The sequence below is a fragment of the Mauremys mutica genome, chromosome 9 (genome assembly GCF_020497125.1).
Source record: "Mauremys mutica isolate MM-2020 ecotype Southern chromosome 9, ASM2049712v1, whole genome shotgun sequence".
Lineage (NCBI taxonomy): Eukaryota > Metazoa > Chordata > Testudines > Geoemydidae > Mauremys > Mauremys mutica.
Window position 1 is genome coordinate 57261639 of NC_059080.1, and position 18971 is coordinate 57280609.

General features: G+C 51.8%; 1 protein-coding gene across 1 annotated transcript in view; it reads left to right on the forward strand.

Annotated features, from left to right (window-relative positions):
• The window catches only part of DGKD (diacylglycerol kinase delta), a 118790-nt gene extending 99819 nt beyond the window's left edge, over positions 1-18971 (forward strand). Inside the window, exons 31-37 of the mRNA XM_045031321.1 lie at positions 329-489; positions 2009-2033; positions 2641-2751; positions 3513-3656; positions 12887-12996; positions 14028-14145; positions 18294-18971. Of these exons, the coding sequence (XP_044887256.1) occupies positions 329-489; positions 2009-2033; positions 2641-2751; positions 3513-3656; positions 12887-12996; positions 14028-14145; positions 18294-18862 (1238 nt within the window). The 3' untranslated portion in view covers positions 18863-18971. The remainder of the gene's footprint in view (positions 1-328; positions 490-2008; positions 2034-2640; positions 2752-3512; positions 3657-12886; positions 12997-14027; positions 14146-18293) is intronic.

Sequence of the window (18971 nt, forward strand, 5' to 3'; positions counted from 1 at the left end):
AAAAAAAAAAAAGCCGTGATCGCGGTCTGCGGCAATTCAGCGGGAGGTCCTTCACTCCGAGCGGGAGTGAGGGACCCTCCGCTGAATTGCCGCCGAATACCTTAAAGTGCCGCCCCGCTCCGGAGTTGCCGCCCCAAGCACCTGCTTGATAAGCTGGTGCCTGGAGCCGGCCCTGCTTTTAGAGGTGCTTCTGTGGTCTTGGGCACCTCTAAAAATCAGGCACCTTAAGCTGGAGATAATAAATAAGTGAATATCTCTGAAAGGGGCTGCAGACTAAGATTCAGTGCATGCATGAGCCCTGTGTTGGTTCTCCTCTCTCGGCTTCAAGTATTTTACAGCAGCAAAGATGCAAACCAAATCCTGAAAATCCAGAAGCGGGCAAACTCGTTCCTGGAGGAGCTCAAGCCAGGCTCTGTGGAGCGAGAATGTAATGAGGAGCAGTGCGACTTGGAAGAGGCCCATGAGATATTTGAAACTAGGGAAGCAACTGTAAGTCGTTCCCCTAAAGCTGGATGTGAGAATGAATTAACCAGTGAAATGTTGATTTGGGGAATGTATCCACGTCAGGAGCATAACGAGAGCTTCCCTTAAATACCCCTCCTCTCTCTTAGGGCCAGAGCCCCTGCTTGTGTGAATGTGCAGCACATCAATGGAGCTGTGTCGATTTACACCAGCGGATGATCTGGCCCTTAGTCTCTATCTATTCCTCGCAGTTCTGGTTGTCAGAACCAAAGCCAGCCCTGTCTCTCCTGTGCGTGCTGGTGCGTCTCCCTGGCCACGGTAGCCTTTTCCTGTCTGCCTCCTGCCCCAGCTCTCCCGCAGCCAGCCTGTCCTAAAACCATCTTCCTCTCCCCTGCCAGCCCGAGTCTCGGAGCCACTTTGCCCCTTCTTGACTCCCTCCATTGGCTTCTTGTCTATTACCACAGCACATTCAGGCTCCTCCTCCTCCCCTAAAAGGCCTTTGGAAGCTTGCCCCACTGACATCTCGCTGTCACTTCCCTCTGAACTTTTCCTCTTTGCCCATTCCCAGCTTCTACAGTCATCTGGCAGCCTCTGCCAGGCGCCATCCCCTCTCCCCTCTTTCAAATCCCTCCTGACAGCCTCCTTTTATTTAAATCACTTTCTCCTTCCATGTGCTCCTCCTTCCTGCACTATTCACCTCATCCAGGGTTCAGCGTATTGTCTTTCTACTATGGTAAGCTCTCTGGGGCAGAGACTGCCTCTGGCCATGTGCATGCCTGGCAGCGAGCACGGTGAGGCCCACATCTCAGTGTCCCAGTGAGCTTTATTGGCAATAACACAAGGGAGAATGTATGGTAACAACATGTGGCCATTACCAAAGTGGGTGGGATTCAAGCCAATCACCTAGAAGAAAAGGCTTCGCTGTCCTCTGTCTTTTTGCCTGGCTGGGCACTGCTTGTAATTGTACACCAGAAATACAGGGGACTTACCCAGTCAGCAGTTGCCTTCTGACAGCAAAGAAGCTGATGCAGATTGAGGGGAGGTAAGGGGCACAGCTGGGCCCATCACTGATACAGCTGGGTCCTCCCAGAGCCACCAGGATCAACCCCTCTGGATCAGCAGAATCAAACACACACTCAGGACCAGCCAGCACCAATGTCCCTGAGCTCTCAGCAGTATGTAAGATGTGTGTGCTGTGATGGGGGGTTGGCTGCTGGCTGCGGCGGGGGCGGGGGTGGTCTGGGGAAAAGGCTGGTTGGGATTGGTGTGGTACAGTGTACTGGGCTGGCGAGTGGTTGGGGGAGGTGTGACGAATGGAGGAGCGGGACCTGCACAAGGAAGATAGTATGACCTGTGTTTGCAGCATCACATCCTAGCCTCCACCCAGCCAGGTAATTGAGTCTTATTACTGCTGTGTCAAAGGGGGAGATACTACTGCTATTAACTGGAGACCTGAACTCCGCTGCCCCAAGGCAGAGAGACAGTTAAAGTTCATTCATTTGAACAGTCTGTTTCCAGCCCTAACCCTGTTTTTATTTCTCCACAGCTAAACTTTTGGACTAAGTATGTTGGTAAGTAAGGAAAAGTTTCTGATTCCACGCCCCCTCCCCTCCACAGCGGGTACCTCTGCATCCTTGCTGCCATGTACTGTATATTAATTCTCTCTACGTCATTCGTTCCAGCTTTTACGCATCAAAGTCTATGTTCTCATGTCACAGTGTGTTTCCCCATCTACTACATGGACTGTAGGGGCAGATTCCAAACACCTCTATGCCTGTTTCCATATCCTCTCCTAGAGCCAAGTCACTGGTCAAAGTTGATGGGGGATCATTCCTAATCCCGGTGATTACTGTAGACCTCCCTGGTTCACACAAAGGATGAACTCCACCATTGCTCTCTAGTTCTAAGAAAACCAGGCCATGCCCCACTGCATTCAGTGCCTGCCTGCCCTCTTTCCTGCCCCCAGCACACACGCCCTACAGCTGTAACTCAGAATCCATCACATTGTCCTTGTGCCTTGGAGAACCTCTAGAGCGACATATACAACAGGCAAAAAAAAAAAAACCATAAAGATATCGAGCTCGCAACGCCCAGTTGCCGAGCTGATGTGGGGTGGTTGGGACTGAAGAGGTCAGATGTAGGGTTCATGATCTGGGTTTCCCTGCATGTGTATTTCAGATGGAGATCAGTGTTTATCCAATCCTTGTTTCAATGGGACCTGTCTGGACAATATTGGACGATTTAACTGCATTTGCAACCAAGGCTGGGAGGGACGTCTGTGCCAACATGGTAACGCTGGCTTCCATCCACCATTTTAATATTAGAAATAAAACTGGGGGGAAGGGGCGGAAGTACCTCTGCCTGTATAGGAAAACCAACACTTATGTCATTGCAGAACCTGTCTGCTTCTGATGCTGTTTTTCTCTATTTCATGGCCTGCCAGTGGATTGTTTGTTGTTTTCTAAAATAACATAAAGCTGATCTGTAATCATGGGAGAGGTCTAAGTCTCTCGCCAATGAAAATATTCCTGTAAAACAGGGTCTGCCACAACTGCTAAAGCTGTCAGCAAAACAAGAAAGGATGGATTTTGTTTGCAAGATAGTGAAAAAAACCCCATCACAATCCAATGCAGAGATGAGCGAATTCTGAGCTGAACTCTTTTAAAAGAGCTGTTTTTCTTTCCCGGCGAACTGCTGACCAGTGTATGCAGTAGACTCATGCTTAATGGCAAGGAGCAGAATTATCAGACCTTCAGTCTACTACCTCCTGGCACACTCCTTGGTATCATGTCCCTGGCCTCTCCCTCAGCACTCCCAGTGGCCACCCCCATTTTCAATCTGCCACTCAAACGCCACAAAGTCAGAAACAGAAGCTGGAATCCCAAATCCATCAACTGCTGTTCCTTCAAATCAAGGCATTGGACAATTCCCTCTCACAGTGCACCTATTCCAATTTCAAAGAGGAACATCAAGTCCAGCTCAGACCTTACCATCAGGTGATTCCTAGGCCTTCTAACCTTGCATCTCTTTTCCCCTCCTCTGTTTCCCAGAGGCTAACTACACCGACTGCTCCACTTATAATGGGGGATGTGAACATTTCTGCCATGAGGATCCGAAGCAGAGCCAGCGCCGCTATTGCAGCTGTGCCTCAGGCTATCAGCTGATGGACGACCATTCCAAGTGCGAGCCCGTTGGTAAGAAGGAAGGGTGGGGTGGGAGGACACCCAAAATTCCAATTTTATACAGTGTTCTTCAAACAAGAGAATGGGGGGGACACTTCTTTTCTGAAATGTGAGAACCATATGCAACAGTTTCTAATAGTTCCAATGCATCTATTCCATGCAGAGTGATTTTCTGCTTGGGATTTTTCCACTTCTTTGAGTGATGGTCTCTATTGTATTCCACTGAGGGTTATACACATGCACTATGTGTCCAGAGCCACAGAGTTGGAAAGTAGTAGTGTCCATTGGGCCACGCATGCACCCTTGCTCTGCCTCGTGGTCCCGTCGGAGGCAATAAAGGGCGGGATGTACCGTCCATGCCCTCAGTTCCTTCTCACCGCTGCATGGTCTGAGTCAGAGCCTCTCCTGTTCTCTCATCTCTTGTGATGCGCTTTCTAAAACACAGAAAAAAGACTGTTTTATACTTCTATATGCTTAGTATTCTTGTTGTTTTGCAGTAGATTAGTGATAGTTTTCAGGATTTTGGGATGCCGTTTTAAAGGTCTTCCACTTCCCCCTCACCCTCACCCTCCCCAGCACCCAGACCTGATTATGCCGAAGATACCAGGGTTCAAGATCTGCGCCTCCTGCCCTCCCTCATTCTCAGTCAGTGATGAGCACCAATGCTGCCTTTACTGCTTGGGAGAAGCCCACATTGCATCCAGGTGCAGTGTCTGCCTCTCCTTCCCAAACCGCATCTGGGAAGGCCGGGCTCTCCGCCTCAAGAAGCACTTTGTTGAAGTCACCATGAGGCCACAGTCGGATCCAGACTGGGGAACTCCCCCTGTACATCAGTCTGAGCAGTCGAGGAGCACACCTCCTACCGCAGAGATCCAGTTTGGTTCCGTTGGTACCAGTGCTATGACCCCATGCCGGGACCTAATCATGAGGCAAAGAAGTATGTGCATAAGCCTGGCAGTAAATCTTCCTCTGGGCCCAGGAAGGACACTGCCCCATCCACAAGTTCCAGCCACAGAAAACGGCATGTTCCAAATCTCACAAGAATGACAAGAAGTTGCACAGAAAGCTAGTCCTGTCCACTGAGCAGGGCCGGCTCCAGGCACCAGCTGAGCAAGCTCGTGCTTGGAGCGGCAGCTTCTAAGGGGCGGCATTCCCTCAAATCCTTTTTTTTTTTTTGCTTTGCCACTTCGGCCGCCCTGCAAGTTTTTTTCTTTTTTCTTCTTGGTTCGCCGCTCCGGCCGCCCTGTAGGGGGCGGCGGCACGGAGGAGGGGAGCATCCTGCTGCGAGCGGGCTGTACCCTCCATCTGCCCCAGCTGGTGCGAGGTCTGTAGCAAGCCCGGCAGGGCAGCCCACGTCCTTCCCTCCCTGCCGAGCGGCGTGGAGCCCTCCCAGCAGGTGGCGCGGCGGAAGCCCTGGCCATCCCCTTCTCTCTCTCCCCCTCCCCCCCGCTGCCCGGGACACGTCTGCAGCGCTGGGAGTCCCCCTGCACCCGCGCTCCAGATGCCCTGCATGGGTTTTTTTGCTCTGTCACTCCGGCTGCCCCACAGGTTTCCTTTTTTTTTGTTTTGCTTCGCCACTCCGGCCGCCCCTCAGGTGTTGTTTTGTTGTTTTTTTTTGCTTGGGGCAGCAAAAAAGCCAGAGCCGGCCCTGCCACTGAGCCATGTACCCCTTCCAGATCGGCACCGCCAAAGTCAAAGGAACGTTCAGTTCAAAGGCAGTTCTGTTCTGGTTCCAGTTCTGACTGCGGAGCACATACTGTTGATGCCCGGGAAGCTTGAGTTGGCCCCTGAGCCTCATGAAACTCTTGGCTTTGGAGGAGGTGACATCTCCACATCTTCAGGTTCAGTCGCCACCTAAGGGGGTGGGCTGTCCTACCTTAGACTTACTCCCTTCGGGCTGTGTTCCCACCCACTTCCCTAGAGGTCCATGATTTGAACCAGGCTCTGACTTTTCGGCATCGGAGGACTCGGACAAAAGCGCATAGTCCGCCCCTCCCGTACCAATGTTTCTAACAGCTCAGTGGCAGTGTCCTTCCTATCCCCAGCAAAGAAGTCATTGGTACACCACTCCTTGGGGCCCTCCACAGCAACCATCAAATCTGCCTTGCTGGCCATACTGGGGGTTCCAGCCCCAGTACCTACCTTCAGAACCTTCCCACTCAGCTTGAAAGGAGTCCCCCATCTCACCTCTTCAACCATCTTTGAGCAGATGCTCAGAACTCCAGTACTGGGAGGAAGAACCGCTTAGTCCAACTCCAACAGTACCACCAGAACCGGAGCAGTTCCCTTCCTTGTCCCTAGATGCCACAGTGTCTTCAGCTCCCTCCTTGTCCCCAGACTATCACCAGTTCCAGGACCTGTTACATAAGATGGCTGAACACCTCTACATCCCACTGGAGGCGGTACAGGACAAAGACCACCAGCTGCTTGACATCTTGCATGCCTCGGTACCAACCAGAGTAATTGGCCATTCTGCAACCAGCCCAGACTGTCTGGCACACTTCAACCACTTGCACCCCCACCCCCCCAGGGGGCAAAGAAGAGGTACTATGTACCAGCGAAGAGGTCGAGTTTCTGTTCTCTCACCTCCCACCCAATTCCCTCATCATACAGGTGGCAACAACACCCACACTCTACCCTGGCAGACAAAGAGGGCAAGTGACTGGATCTTCTGGATCACAATGTCTTCTCCTCTGCCAGCCTTCAATTTGGAATCTCAAATTACTTGGATCTATTTGCTAAATATTATTTCCTTACTGTGGCAAGGTGGTGGATTTTGCAGACAAGCTTCCTCCAGGCTATCTTACAGGAGGGAAAACTGGTCATGAGGACAACACTTCAGGCTGCAGTGGATGCAGCAAACACTTCTTCACACACGATGGCTAAGGGGATTGTCATGTGAAGGGCATGGTAGCTACTTCATCAGATTTCCCAAGGGAAGTCCAGCACACCATGGAGGACCTCCCTTTCGATGAGTCTCATCTCTTCAATGAGAAGACTGACGATTCCCCTTTACTCACTCCAGAGCCACTCTACAATTCCTGGGTATCTACATACCAGCACCCAAGCGCAAGTTCTACCTCTTACCACCGACACAACAATTCAGAGCTTCTCAATCCTTCCATCAGTGGCCTAGTGAGCCTCCTCACAAATGAAAGAAGATCCAACAGCCCCATCCTCTCAGTTCATCGTCAGAGCCTTCAGCATCTCATACTCAGACTTTGCAGAATTGATATTTCTGAGTGCATCTGGTGATCCACCAACCACCTTGCCTTTTGCCTTACACCCAGCCCACCCCCTTTTGGGGGGGCATCTAGCACTCTTCTCACCAGCATGGATTTCGATAACAAGTGGGTCCTGAATGTCATTCAACATGGTTATACAATTGAGTTCATGATGCTGCCTCACCTCATTGATCACTCTTATGACAGTATCCTCACCCTAGAAGTGGACTCCCTACTCCAAAGGGAGTGATAAAACCTGTTCCCGTGACCTATTAGGGCACAAGGTTCTATTCCTTCTGGTTCCCAAGAAAAAGGGTGATTGGTGGAGACCAATCTTAGATCTCCATCATCTCAACCACTTCATATGCAAGCCAAAGTTTTGTATGGTCACCCTAGCAGCCATCATACCTTCGCTAGAAAAAGACATGTGGTTTATGGCTCTCAATATGCAGGATGCTTACTTTCATGTAGATAGCCACCCTACCCACAAACATTTCTTGAGATTCACAGCAGGCCCTCAATACTTCCAGTACAGGGTTCTACCATTCGGACTCACCACTGCTCCACAGGTTTTCACTGAAGTTTTCTCTGTGGTGGTGGCCCACCATCAGCATCAAGCGGTTGTTATGTTACCTTATCTCAAAAACTGGCTGACAGCAGTGTGATCCAAAGGAGGGCTCGAGCCTTGACCTCCATATTGCTCGCATGCCTCTCCTCCCTGTGGGTGAATGTAAACATAGAAAAATAGATTTTGGATCCTACACAGGCTCTAGAATTCACTGGGGCCTGCATCAATGCAGTCTTGACACATGCCTACCTACTGGAGGAAAGGTTCCAGGCCCTACAAGAACTGATTACCAAGGTGGTCTCTGGTCCTTCTGTTCCATCCAGGACTTGCCTTTCCCTTCTTGGTGGCCTGCATGTACATTATTGCCTTTAATTTAATAATTGGAGATATACCAATCTCCTAGAACTGGAAGTGACCTTGAAAGGTCATCTAGTCCAGCCCCTGCCTTCACTAGCAGGACCAATTTTTGCCCCAGATCCCTAAGGATTGAACTCACAACCCTGGGTTTAGCAGGCCAATGCTCAAACCACTGAGCTATCCCTCCCTCCCCCGAAACCCTGGGTTTAGCAGGCCAATGCTCAAACCACTGAGCTATCCCTTCTCTTCCCCTTTGCTCGTCTTCGCTTTCACTGCCTGCAGCTGTGGCTCCAGAAGGCCTATACTCCCATGCACCATACCATGGACTTCCTACTGACAGTTCCACGAGGTTCTTTCCTGCCTCCAATGGTGGAAGGACCCTGGTCAGGTCTGCACCGGGATACCCTTCCTCCTGTTCTCCCCAACCACGACGATCATCACAGGCACGTCACTCCTTGGATGGGGCATCCACATGGGTGAGCACATGATACAGGGGACTTGGAGTGCTCGGGAATCCAGGATGCACATTAACATCCTGGAACTTCGGGCAAAGCGGACAGCATGTTGCACATTTCTCCCATCCATTCACTCCCATCATGTTCTCATCATATCAGACAACACCACTGCCCTTTACTACGTCAAGAAACAAGAGGGCACGAGGTCGTCAGCACTCTGTGCAGAAGCTGTTCATCTTCGGGATTGGTGTGTTACACCCAAGACGCTGTTGTTGGCAGCATATCTTCCCAGGACTCAGAATGTAACTGCAGACACTCTCAGCAAGAAATTCATGGCTGACCACGAATGGGAGCACCATGACACCATGGCCACAGACATTTTCAACTACTGGGGGACTCTGACCAGGGACCTCTTCACCTCCCACACCAACAGCAAATGCACCGGGGGGCCAGGGGATGCCTCGGCACCCTTTACCAAGGCGATCCCCTAGTCATCCACTGGTTGGACCAGGTCAATTATGCCTTTCCTCCCCTACTGCTCCTGCTGCATGTCCTACACAAGATCCGACAGGAGAGAGCAACTGTCATTCTGATCGCCTCATTCTGGCCTCACCAGTTTTGATTTCTCCTCCTTCTCCACATGTCAGCGCGTCCCCCATTTCCACTGCCAGCTTTCCTGTGACTCCTTGCACAACATGGCAGCAGGATCAGGCATCCCAATCTGCAGACAGTTCACCTACGAGCTTGGTTTTTCAATGGGCATTTTCGCTAGAGTGAGAATGTTTGTCAGCAATACAAGACATCCTCTCGTGTAGCAGAAAAGAGTCCATGAGGTGATCCTATAGAGCCAAGTGGAAGCATTTCACCTCATGGGCCCAGCAGAGGGGTCTTTCCCCTGAGAATGTAGGCATCTCTCTTCTTCTGGACTACCTCTGTCCCTGAAGGCGTCAGGACTCACTCTCAACTCCATCAAGGTGCATGTAGCCCAGGGATGGCCAACCTGTGGCTATGGAGCCACATGCAGCTCTTCAGAAGTTAATATGCGGCTCCTTGTATAGGCACCGACTCCGGGGCTGGAGCTACAGGCACCAACTTTCCAATGTGCTGGGGAGTGCTCACTGCTCAACCCCTGGCTCTGCCACAGGCACTGCCCCCACTTCACCCCTTCCCAGCCCTTCCCCTGAGCCTGCAGTGCCCTTGCTCTCCCCCCGCCCCGAGTCTCCTGCATGCCATGAAACAGCTGATTGGGAGGTGTGGGGAGGGATGGGGAGGCGCTGATTGTCAAGGCTGCCGGTGGGTGGGAGGCGCTGGGAGCGGGGTGAGGGAGCTCATGGGGGGCTACTGACATATTACCGTGGCTCTTTGGCAATGTACATTGGTAAATTCTGGCTCCTTCTCAGGCTCAGGTTGGCCACCCTTGATGAAGCTGCTTTCGGTGCCCGCCACCCCCCGTCTTTATCACCTCAGACAAAACCAAGTCTCCCCTTGACTACCAGGATTTGGAAGGGCCTCCTCCAGACTTATCCACCCGTTCATCCCATTGCTCCTTCACCCTTGTCCTCTGGGTGTTGAAGAAATCACCTTTTGAACCTATGGCTTCCTGCTCCCTGTCGCTCCTTTCCATGAAGGTTGCCTTTCTGGTAGCTATTACTTCCGCAAGAAGGGTAGCCGAACTGGGGGCCATGATGAACTCTCCCTTTATCACATTCCAGAAGGACAAGGTTTCCCTGCAGTTGCATCCCAAGTTTCTGCCAAAGGTTGTATCTTGCTTTCATCTCAACCATCCCATACACTTACCTGCTTTCTTCCCAAAGCCTCACACCTCAACGGAGGAATGGCACCTTCACTCCCTCGACATCCGCAGAGCCCTGGCCTTCTACTTGCAGAGGACAAGATCATTCAGGACATCCCCATGACTGTGTATCGCTCTAACACAGGGGTCTCAAACATGCGCGGCCCGCGGAGCTCTTCCCTGCGGCCCGCGGAGCTCCCCAGGGGAGCTCCGCAGGGGCCCCCAAGAGAAAAGCGGAGGCTCCCGCCTCCGCCCCTCTCCTGGAGCCTCGGCGCATAGAGCGCTGAGTCTCCGTCCGAGCGCCTGAGCCCCGCCCCGATCCGAGCCGCGTGGGGAGGGGGCAGGGCTGGGAGCTCTGGGCTGAGCACTGCGCTCGGCGTGGAGCTCACAGCCCCGCCCCCTCACCACGCGGCTCTGAGCGGGACGGAGCTCAGGCCTCGCCGGAGACGCGCTCGGGTAAGGGGGGGGAAAGCGGGACCCGCCGGGCCCGGGCCGTGGGGGGGGGGAAGGGAAGCGAGACCCGCCAGGCCGGGCCGGGGGAAGGGAAGCGGGACCCGCCGGGGCCGGGCTGGGGGAGGGGGGGAAGGGAAGCGAGACCCGCCGGGGCTGGGCCGGGCCGGGGGGCATGGGCGGCAGGTTATATACTTGTGTGGGGCCCGGGCCCCAGCAATATTCAGGGCTGGGCGCCCTGCTCCAGCAATAGTTGGAGCTGGGTCTCTTCCCGCCCCCCCCCCCCGCCCCCCGGTCCTGCCTGGATCGGCCCCGGCCACCGCAGGTCTCCCCCCGCCGCCGCGACCCTGCCTGGAGCAGGTCCCAGCCCCCGCCTGCCACCCCCCCTCCGCGTGTTCCCCCCCCTCCGCTGCGTTGTGTTGCGTCCCTGCCTGACAGAACGCAGCGCGCCTCTCCCCTGCCTGCTGCCCGGAGGGCTCCCAGCAGATTTGCTGTCTGCTGCCGCAGGGTCCTAGTGCCTGCCCTCCGCTAGTACTGGCAAGGCAGGCTGCCCTTACCCTGAGCCTCTCCAACCCCAAACCCTCAGCCCCAGCCAGAGCCCTCATTCCCCCCGCACCCTAATCCTCAGCCCCAGCCCTGAGCACCCCCACATCATGAACCCCTCATCCCCTGCACCCTAATCCTCAGCCCAGCCAGAGCCCTCATCCCCCGCTAATCCTCTGCCCCAGCCCTGAGCGCCCCCACATCATGAACCCCTCATCCCCCCGCACCCTAATCCTCTGCCCCAGCCCTGAGCGCCCCCACATCATTAACCCCTCATCCACAGCCCTCACCCCACACTCCAAACCTCTTCCCTAGCCCTGAGCCCCTCGCATCATGAACCCCTCATCCACAGCCCTCACCCCACAGCCCAACCCTCTTCCCTAGCCCTGAGCCCCCTCGCATCATGAACCCCTCATCCACAGCCCTCACCCCACAGCCCAACCCTCTTCCCTAGCCCTGAGCCCCCTCCTGCATCATGTACCCCTCGCCCTCAGCCCCACAGCCCTCACCCCTGCACTCCCTCCTATCCCCAAACTCCGTCCCAAAGCCTGCACCCCCACCCCCTGCCGCAGCCTGGAGCCTGCATCGAGCACAGAGCCTGCATCCAGACCCCCTCCCCCACCCAAACTCCCTCCCAGAGCCTTAGGCAGTAAATCTAAGTGCGTGTTTTGTCCTTTGAGTGAGGTGCATTACTGAGTGTATATATTTATTAAAACTGCGCCCGCTTAGGGGAGGAGGTGGAGAAGAGACAGGGCAGGGGCGGGGCCTCATGGAAGGGGTGGATTGGGGGTGGGGCCAGGGGCAGCAAGGGGACGTGTCAGTGATGCGGCCCTCGGGCCAATGCACTAGTCCTCATGCGGCCCTCGGGGTCATTTGAGTTTGAGACCCCTGCTCTAACAGAAGGGACTAAGGGGCAAGCGATCTCCACTCTGAGGATCTCTAAGTGGGTTTTGGGGCGCATTACACTCTATCAGTTATTGGGACTGTCTCCACCCCTTGGGGTATGAGCCCATTCCACGAGAGTGCAAACATCGACTACGGCCGCGCTTCATGACATACCACTTACATACATATGGTGGGGGGCCTGTGGAGTTTGGTACATATCTTCTCTTCCCATTATGCCTTAGTGTGAGACTGTGACAGATGCCTTGTTCTCCATTCCACAGTTCCATCATCTTCCTCCACTGTCCTCCTAACTAGGTACTGCTTGTTAATCACCCTCAATGGAATACAATAGAGACCATTACTCAAAGAAGAAGAGGAAGTTACTTACCTGTAATTGGAGGTTCTTCGAGATGTGTGGTCACTATCTGTATTACAACCCCATCCACCTTCCCCGCTGCTGCGGATCTTTTCCATTTGCGGTGGAGAAGGAACTGAAGGCATGGTCAGTCCGTCTTGCCCTTTATCACCTCAGACAAAAACGTAAGGTGGAGGAAGGGCACATGCATGGACTAATGGATACTACAGCTTTCAAAATCTTTGGTTCCAGACACATGGTGCATGTGTATAACCCTTGGTGGTACACAGATAGGGACCACACATCTTGAAGAACCTCCAGTTACAGGTAAATAACCTCCTTTTATTGGAATTAGAAATCAATCATTTATCTCTGTGTTAGGAACTCCTCACATAGTCAAACTCCTCCACAGGATCAGGGAATTTCCCCCTCGGTGAAACAATGAGGGAATGCAGAGAAGCCATTGTGAGCATCTCACAGAAATAAGGAGACAGGGTGAGGGTTTTTTAGAACAGTAGTGAGTTGGAGAGTTTCTTGTTTAATAAGCTGACAGTGATTGTGTTGAATTGTCTGAATTTTGCTGGTTAACCTCTTTTTGATTTATCTCTTGTAGTGGAGTTCCCCTGCGGAAGGGTGAAGGCAGATCGCATGGAGCTCAAATCAGGTGTCCAAATTCGACTCATTGCAGGGAAAATGGGAAAAAAAGGAGACAGCCCTTGGCAGGTGAGGAATACATAATCTTTTGTGGTGGAGCTTTCAGTCTGTACCCAGAACTGCTTCATATGCACAGTAAAGCACTTAGGTCACAAATGATGGCACTATTGCAAGCTAAGCTTCCCCTTATTTTAGGCTTTCCAAGGCCAAATCAAAAGTTGGAGAGCTGAAGTGAATGTAACTTTTGTTGTATTTTATTAGCCTTACCACTCTTTGCCAAGCTATATTTGTTCTTGCTAACCATTCCAATGCAAGCAGCATCATGATGTACCTGCCTGTGGTGTCCCACCAAGCGGGGGATGGCCACGTCTTGAACGTATTGAATACCTCCTGCAGCACACTCTGGCTATTGTAGTACTATCACAGTAGCATCTGAACGAAATCTTTGTTGATTTAGGACAGCTTTGTTTTTATAAATGTAAAACAAGCCTTGCCAGGCATCGGTTAGAGCTACAGAGCATGCTTTAGTCTAACAGAACATACCAGACCTTTACAGAGCATGCTGGGGGCTCACAGAGGAAGGATCCACCGTATGGACCCTACCAGGGCATTAGAGAAAGTGCTTTTCTACCAGCCCGAGTCTCATGTAGACTAAGATCTCTTTACACCACTGTGGCAGCATAAAGAGCTCTTAGCATAAATGAGAATCAGCCCAAGATGTTTTACTCACTTCAGGCACATGGTGGTTGTTGGGCTAAACCATCTCTTGCTTGAGCTAAGAATCTCCAAAACTCAGAAGGACCAGAATGCTTCCAACTGCTGGTCTGCAGCATCTCCGGAGCAGTGAGCCCAGCCAGCGAGAAACATGAAAACTGATTTAGATGGAACGCTCGAAACCCAAACCTTCATTCCATGTGGACTGTAAATATCTTGTTAGGATGCTTCTGTCCACCAAGCGAGGAGCTTTGACCTCTGCTAATGTCACGTGCTCTGGTACCTGAAGGTGCAGTGTAGACTGCCGCATGCAGAAGGAATATATCATATCCTACGTGTCTGAGCTGGATCCTGTGGTGCCTTTCTTCTCTATTTCTTTGTTTCAGACCATGCTGCTAGATGGCAGGGGAAAGTTTATGTGCGGAGGTGTTCTCATCCATCCCTCCTGGGTTCTAACGGCAGCACACTGCGTTGAGGAGAAAGGGAGGTTCAAAGTAAAACTTGGTATGGAAAAAAGACCAGCTCCTGTGCTACCCTCTTTTAGGGTATGGCTACACTTACAAATCTGCAGCGCTGGTAGTTGCAGCGCTGGTCGTCCAGCTGTGCAGGGCCAGCGCTGGTGTGTGGCCACACTCACAGCTACCAGCGCTGGTGTGTGGCCACATTTGCAGTATTTGCAGCGCTGTTGGGAGTGATGCATTATGGGCAGCTATCCCAGCATTCAAGTGGCAGCAACGGTGCTTTTCAAAAGAGGGGGGTGGGGTGGGGCGTAGTGTGACAGGGAGCGGGGGGAGAGAGAGAGAGAGTGGATTTTTGGAGCCAACACTGTGTGTTAGCTTCCTGACTTGAAAAATCAGAACATGTTCCCGATCCCTTACCCTTAACTCTTAACTGCAAACAGCCTGCAGCCAACACGACTCCCTTTCTCCCCTCTGCCCCCGCTGTTTCTGTCAAGCAAACACTCACTCCCTGCCTGCCTCATTATCTCATTTGATTGTTCACAGATTGATCACAGCAAACAGGAGCTGTGTTTGTAGATAAACAGCTCTGGGATCAACGGAGCTACGGAGCTCGGAGTTCACAACAAAACAAAGAGAGGCTGCATAACAAAACAAAGAGAGTAATTTATAAAAGCATTCTGGGATATCTGCTAATACCCTGGAGGCCAATCACAGCGCTGGTGTGTGGCCACACTTGATGACCAGCGCTGCAGCACCAGCGCTGGAATCCTTATTCCCCATGCTGAGTGAGGTGTACGGCCAGCGCTGCAGCCAGGGAGTTGCAGCGCTGGAAGTGCCCTGCAGGTGTGGCCACTTACTAATTGCAGCGCTGGTGGAGGCTTTCCAGCGCTGCAACTCGCCAGTGTAGCCATACCCTTAGTATATTACATTCTAATTCAGGATCCTGAGGCTTGTCCTTTCGGGAGACGGATGCCAGATTATAGAGAGAGCATGTCATTCTGCATATAGAACTGGGTTGGCTAGGAAGCCCGTCAGATCTACCTGAGATTTAAAAAATATGTTGTTAAACCCATCTGATTTCATTTGAGCAGCTAAGAGCCTGACTATGAACTAAGTGGGCCGATACATTGTGAGCACTCCTGCGTATCTTGGAAGTGAAGTAAAGGGGAAGTAAAGTTCCCACACTCTGGAGCTTGGATTGTGTTTCTACTCCCAAACCTTGTGTACTTGCACCCCAACAGCGGGGCAGTGGGCCTGCACTCAGTGCCCCAGGGCTTATGAGAATGTTGCTGCTTAGGAAGCATCTCTAGATTCCTGATCCCAAATCTGGAATAGGCCATGAGTACTAGACGTGCAGAGGAGTCTTAATCTATACTTAGTTGGGCATGTATCCACCTTGCAAAACTACCCAACAGGCAGGGGCAGCCCTAGGCACCAGCAAAGCAAGCAGCTGCTTGGGGCAGCCCATTTGCAGGGGCAGCAGCTAGCAGGGATCGAGCCTGGGAGCTAAGAACCAACAGGGGGCCCTGGGAGCTGTAGTTCCTTGGTTAGCTCCATGCCTATAGAACCAGCCCTGGAGCAGGGAAAGAACTACATTTCCCAGCATTCCCTTGGCCACTACCAACAGGAAAGGGGGGGAGGGAGTATGGTAGCTGAAACCTCATGCTGCAGCTCGCTGTGAATGGAGAGCTCACTGCTAGAGCGGGGTGGCACTGTGAATGGGGAACAAGTGTGCCCAAGGAGTAGAAGGTTTTGGCCCAGATATCCTCTTCAGAAGACATCCCCAGACTGGCTTAGGGATACCGGTGTGACCTCGCCTTGCAGCCCCCAAAGAAGGAATTGGGTGGACTAAATGGACAGTGCCTCTCTCTATCTGAAGCCTAGCAAGGGAGGTACGTGGATCCCACTAGAATTTAAAATGAAAAGTAAGGGAGGGGAGGCTCTACTGGACCTGGGCAGCTTTAGGTACAGTACCCGGCACTTAGGAGGATTTCCATTTCTGAGCCACGGAAGCAGAAATTGACTTTTCCTTTCCAGATTTAGCTAATATTCAGAAAGGGAATCTAGCACCTGCCTTCCAGATTTGAACACCTCAAAATTCAGGAGTGCTCAAGTTCAATTTGGGCAGCTGTTACTTCATTTCTCCCAAATCAAATATACTGATCCACTGTAATTTGCTGTAGAAAAAGTAGGATAAAATTGAGCAAGAAATGCTTCCCAGTGGTTTTTAGGACTGGAATTGCTATTTTCAACAGCCATTGCCTTTACTTTTATTTGTTTAAAAGGAAGACAGTGATATTGCATTGGCAAATTCCCCATAGAAACAAAGAATGGAACAAAAGAATAATAAAGGCACCTCAACTTTTCCTCATTTATGGAGGACAGTCTTATAATATGCATCCAGATATCCTCCAATCACACAAGCTGAAAATTGTTCCACTTTACTGCAGTTCTGTAACCATATGGGAACCAATCCTGTCTGTGTTCTGGGCACATCCAAAATTCCTGCTGAATGACCCGCCCTGGGAGCAGGTTACCAGTGACCCAGGGCTGGGGCGGAAGGAGGGTGCAGGTGTGGGGGGAGAGAGCCCAGGGCTGGGGCGTCAGGGGGTGCGGATGGAAGAGGCAGAGCTCAGGGCTGGGGTGGCAGGGTGTGTGTGGGTGGGGGAGCACTGGTCGGGGGGAAGGGGGAAGCCCAGAGCTGGGGCAGCATGGGGTGAGGGGGGAGAGCCCAGGGCTGGGGTAGCAGGGGGTGCGGGTGAGGAGGGAGAGCCCAGGGCTGGGGCGGCAGGGGGTGCGGGTGAGGGGGGAGAGCCCAGGGCTGGGGCAGCAGGGAGGTGTGTGGGGGAGCCCAGGGCTGGGGTGGGGACAGGAAAAAAATTTTTTGCTTGGGGCGGCAAAAAACCTAGAGCCGGCCCTGTACATTGCCATAGCCAGCGCTGCTATCTCTGCACATATACGAAGTATACGAAGCATGGGAAAATGTCCACCAAATTTACCCCTGAATTACCAAACAAAAACCACCACAAGCATTGTTCCTTTCACATTCAAATAAAACCCCTCCGGAGGAGCATTTTCTACCTATCTGCTCTGACAGCAAAGGGATAATACAGCCTCTGCCTCAGCTGCTTAGTCAGTGAAAATACTTTTTGTTAAGTGTGGTACAGAAGATACAGGTATGAAGTATCCCACTAAGGGAATCAATGGTGCCACTGCCCCGAAATCTGAGATGCCAGCATGGGCATTAAAACCACTATGAGCATCTTTTCTGACCCACCACTCTGATCATGGCTTTGAGCCCCTTCACTGGCTCTCTTTTCTTCACTGCATCAGATGCATCTTCTTGTCCTTTCCTTTAAGGCTCTTCACAGTCTGGGCCCTCCCTGTTAATCTGCTGTTGTATCTCATTGTGTTGCCCCTAACTGCCTCCACTCTGTGCCAGCAGTGCAAACCTCTATCCCCAGTTTGTACACTTCTCTCATAAGCCCCTTCACTCTGTCTTCCATGTAGCCCTTTAGGTATGGAACTGTCCTCCTGGAATTGTCCATAAAGTCACTACCCTGGGGTGATGAAGTTTCATCACCAATGGGTGTGCAGCACAGTGACAATTGTAAAGTCTTAGGTGGTCATGGATTTCTTACAATACAGATCCCAGCTTCTAGGATGGACTAGTCCAGGAAGTCAGTCCCTAATGGCCTTTACGTCAGGGAGTTCAACCAATCAGCCACTAAAAACACGTCAAAGAACTTGTACAAGCATATTGCTTTTGCTGTGTTATAGGCATGTTCCACCAAACTTTTATGCTGGGTCCCACGAAAGGACCACCCAAGAAATTCTCTCCAGCTGTCCAATTCCCATTGTAATATGGACACTCTAGAGCATCACTGAAGAGTTTCAGTGTCTTCATTCTGTTGATATATTTATGCAGTTCTGCATGATATGTGCACAATACTTTATAGGCAAATCAGAAGATGATGTCCCTGCCCTGTGGAGCAAGGAGTGGGAGGCCAGTTAAGTATAATCCTGTTAAGATAGAACAGGGTAACTTGAGCAAACTCACATTTTAAGAAAACAAGGACAAATCTGAGCACTCAATGTATTTTAGTCCTAATGTGGTTTGTTGCAGGGGATGGGGCTGGAGGTCCAGGAGCCCAGTAACATCTCTCATCTCCTTCCTCATTGCTCTTTCAGGGGAATACCACCGTCTGCGGAATGAGGAAACGGAACAAACCATTGTGGTTGACAAGCTAGTGAGCCATGAAAACTACAGCAAGATGACCTCCGATAATGACATAGCCATGCTGCATCTGGCTCAGCCCATGATTTTCAACAAATTTGTGCTCCCTGTTTGTCTTCCCACCAAGCAACTGGCAGAGCAGGAGCTGATGGCGAATGGGAAGCAGATGGTGGTGACTGGCTGGGGGAGCAAAAGTGGCAACTCCTCGAATTACTCTTCTGTTCTGCGTTACATTGAAATTCCCATGGTCCCACAGAGTGAGTGTGTCCAAGCTATGAGGCATGACATCTCTGAGAACATGCTGTGTGCAGGGATTATTGGAGACAAGCAGGATGCCTGTGGTGGGGACAGCGGAGGCCCCATGATCACTAAGTTCAAGAACACTTGGTTCCTAGTGGGACTGGTGAGCTGGGGAGAAGGTTGTGGGAAACTGGAGAAGTTTGGAGTCTACACCAAAGTCAGCCAATACCTGGAGTGGATCCACCAGCAAATTAAAACAATGGACGTCTCATCTAAGGGCTGATTCTCATTAAGAGGAATTGGGACCGCTGTGGCCATATGCTAGTGACAATACACAGTACAAAGTGCTGTCATGTCTTCTGGTATTAAAGCTAGAGTATATAAAGCAAGAA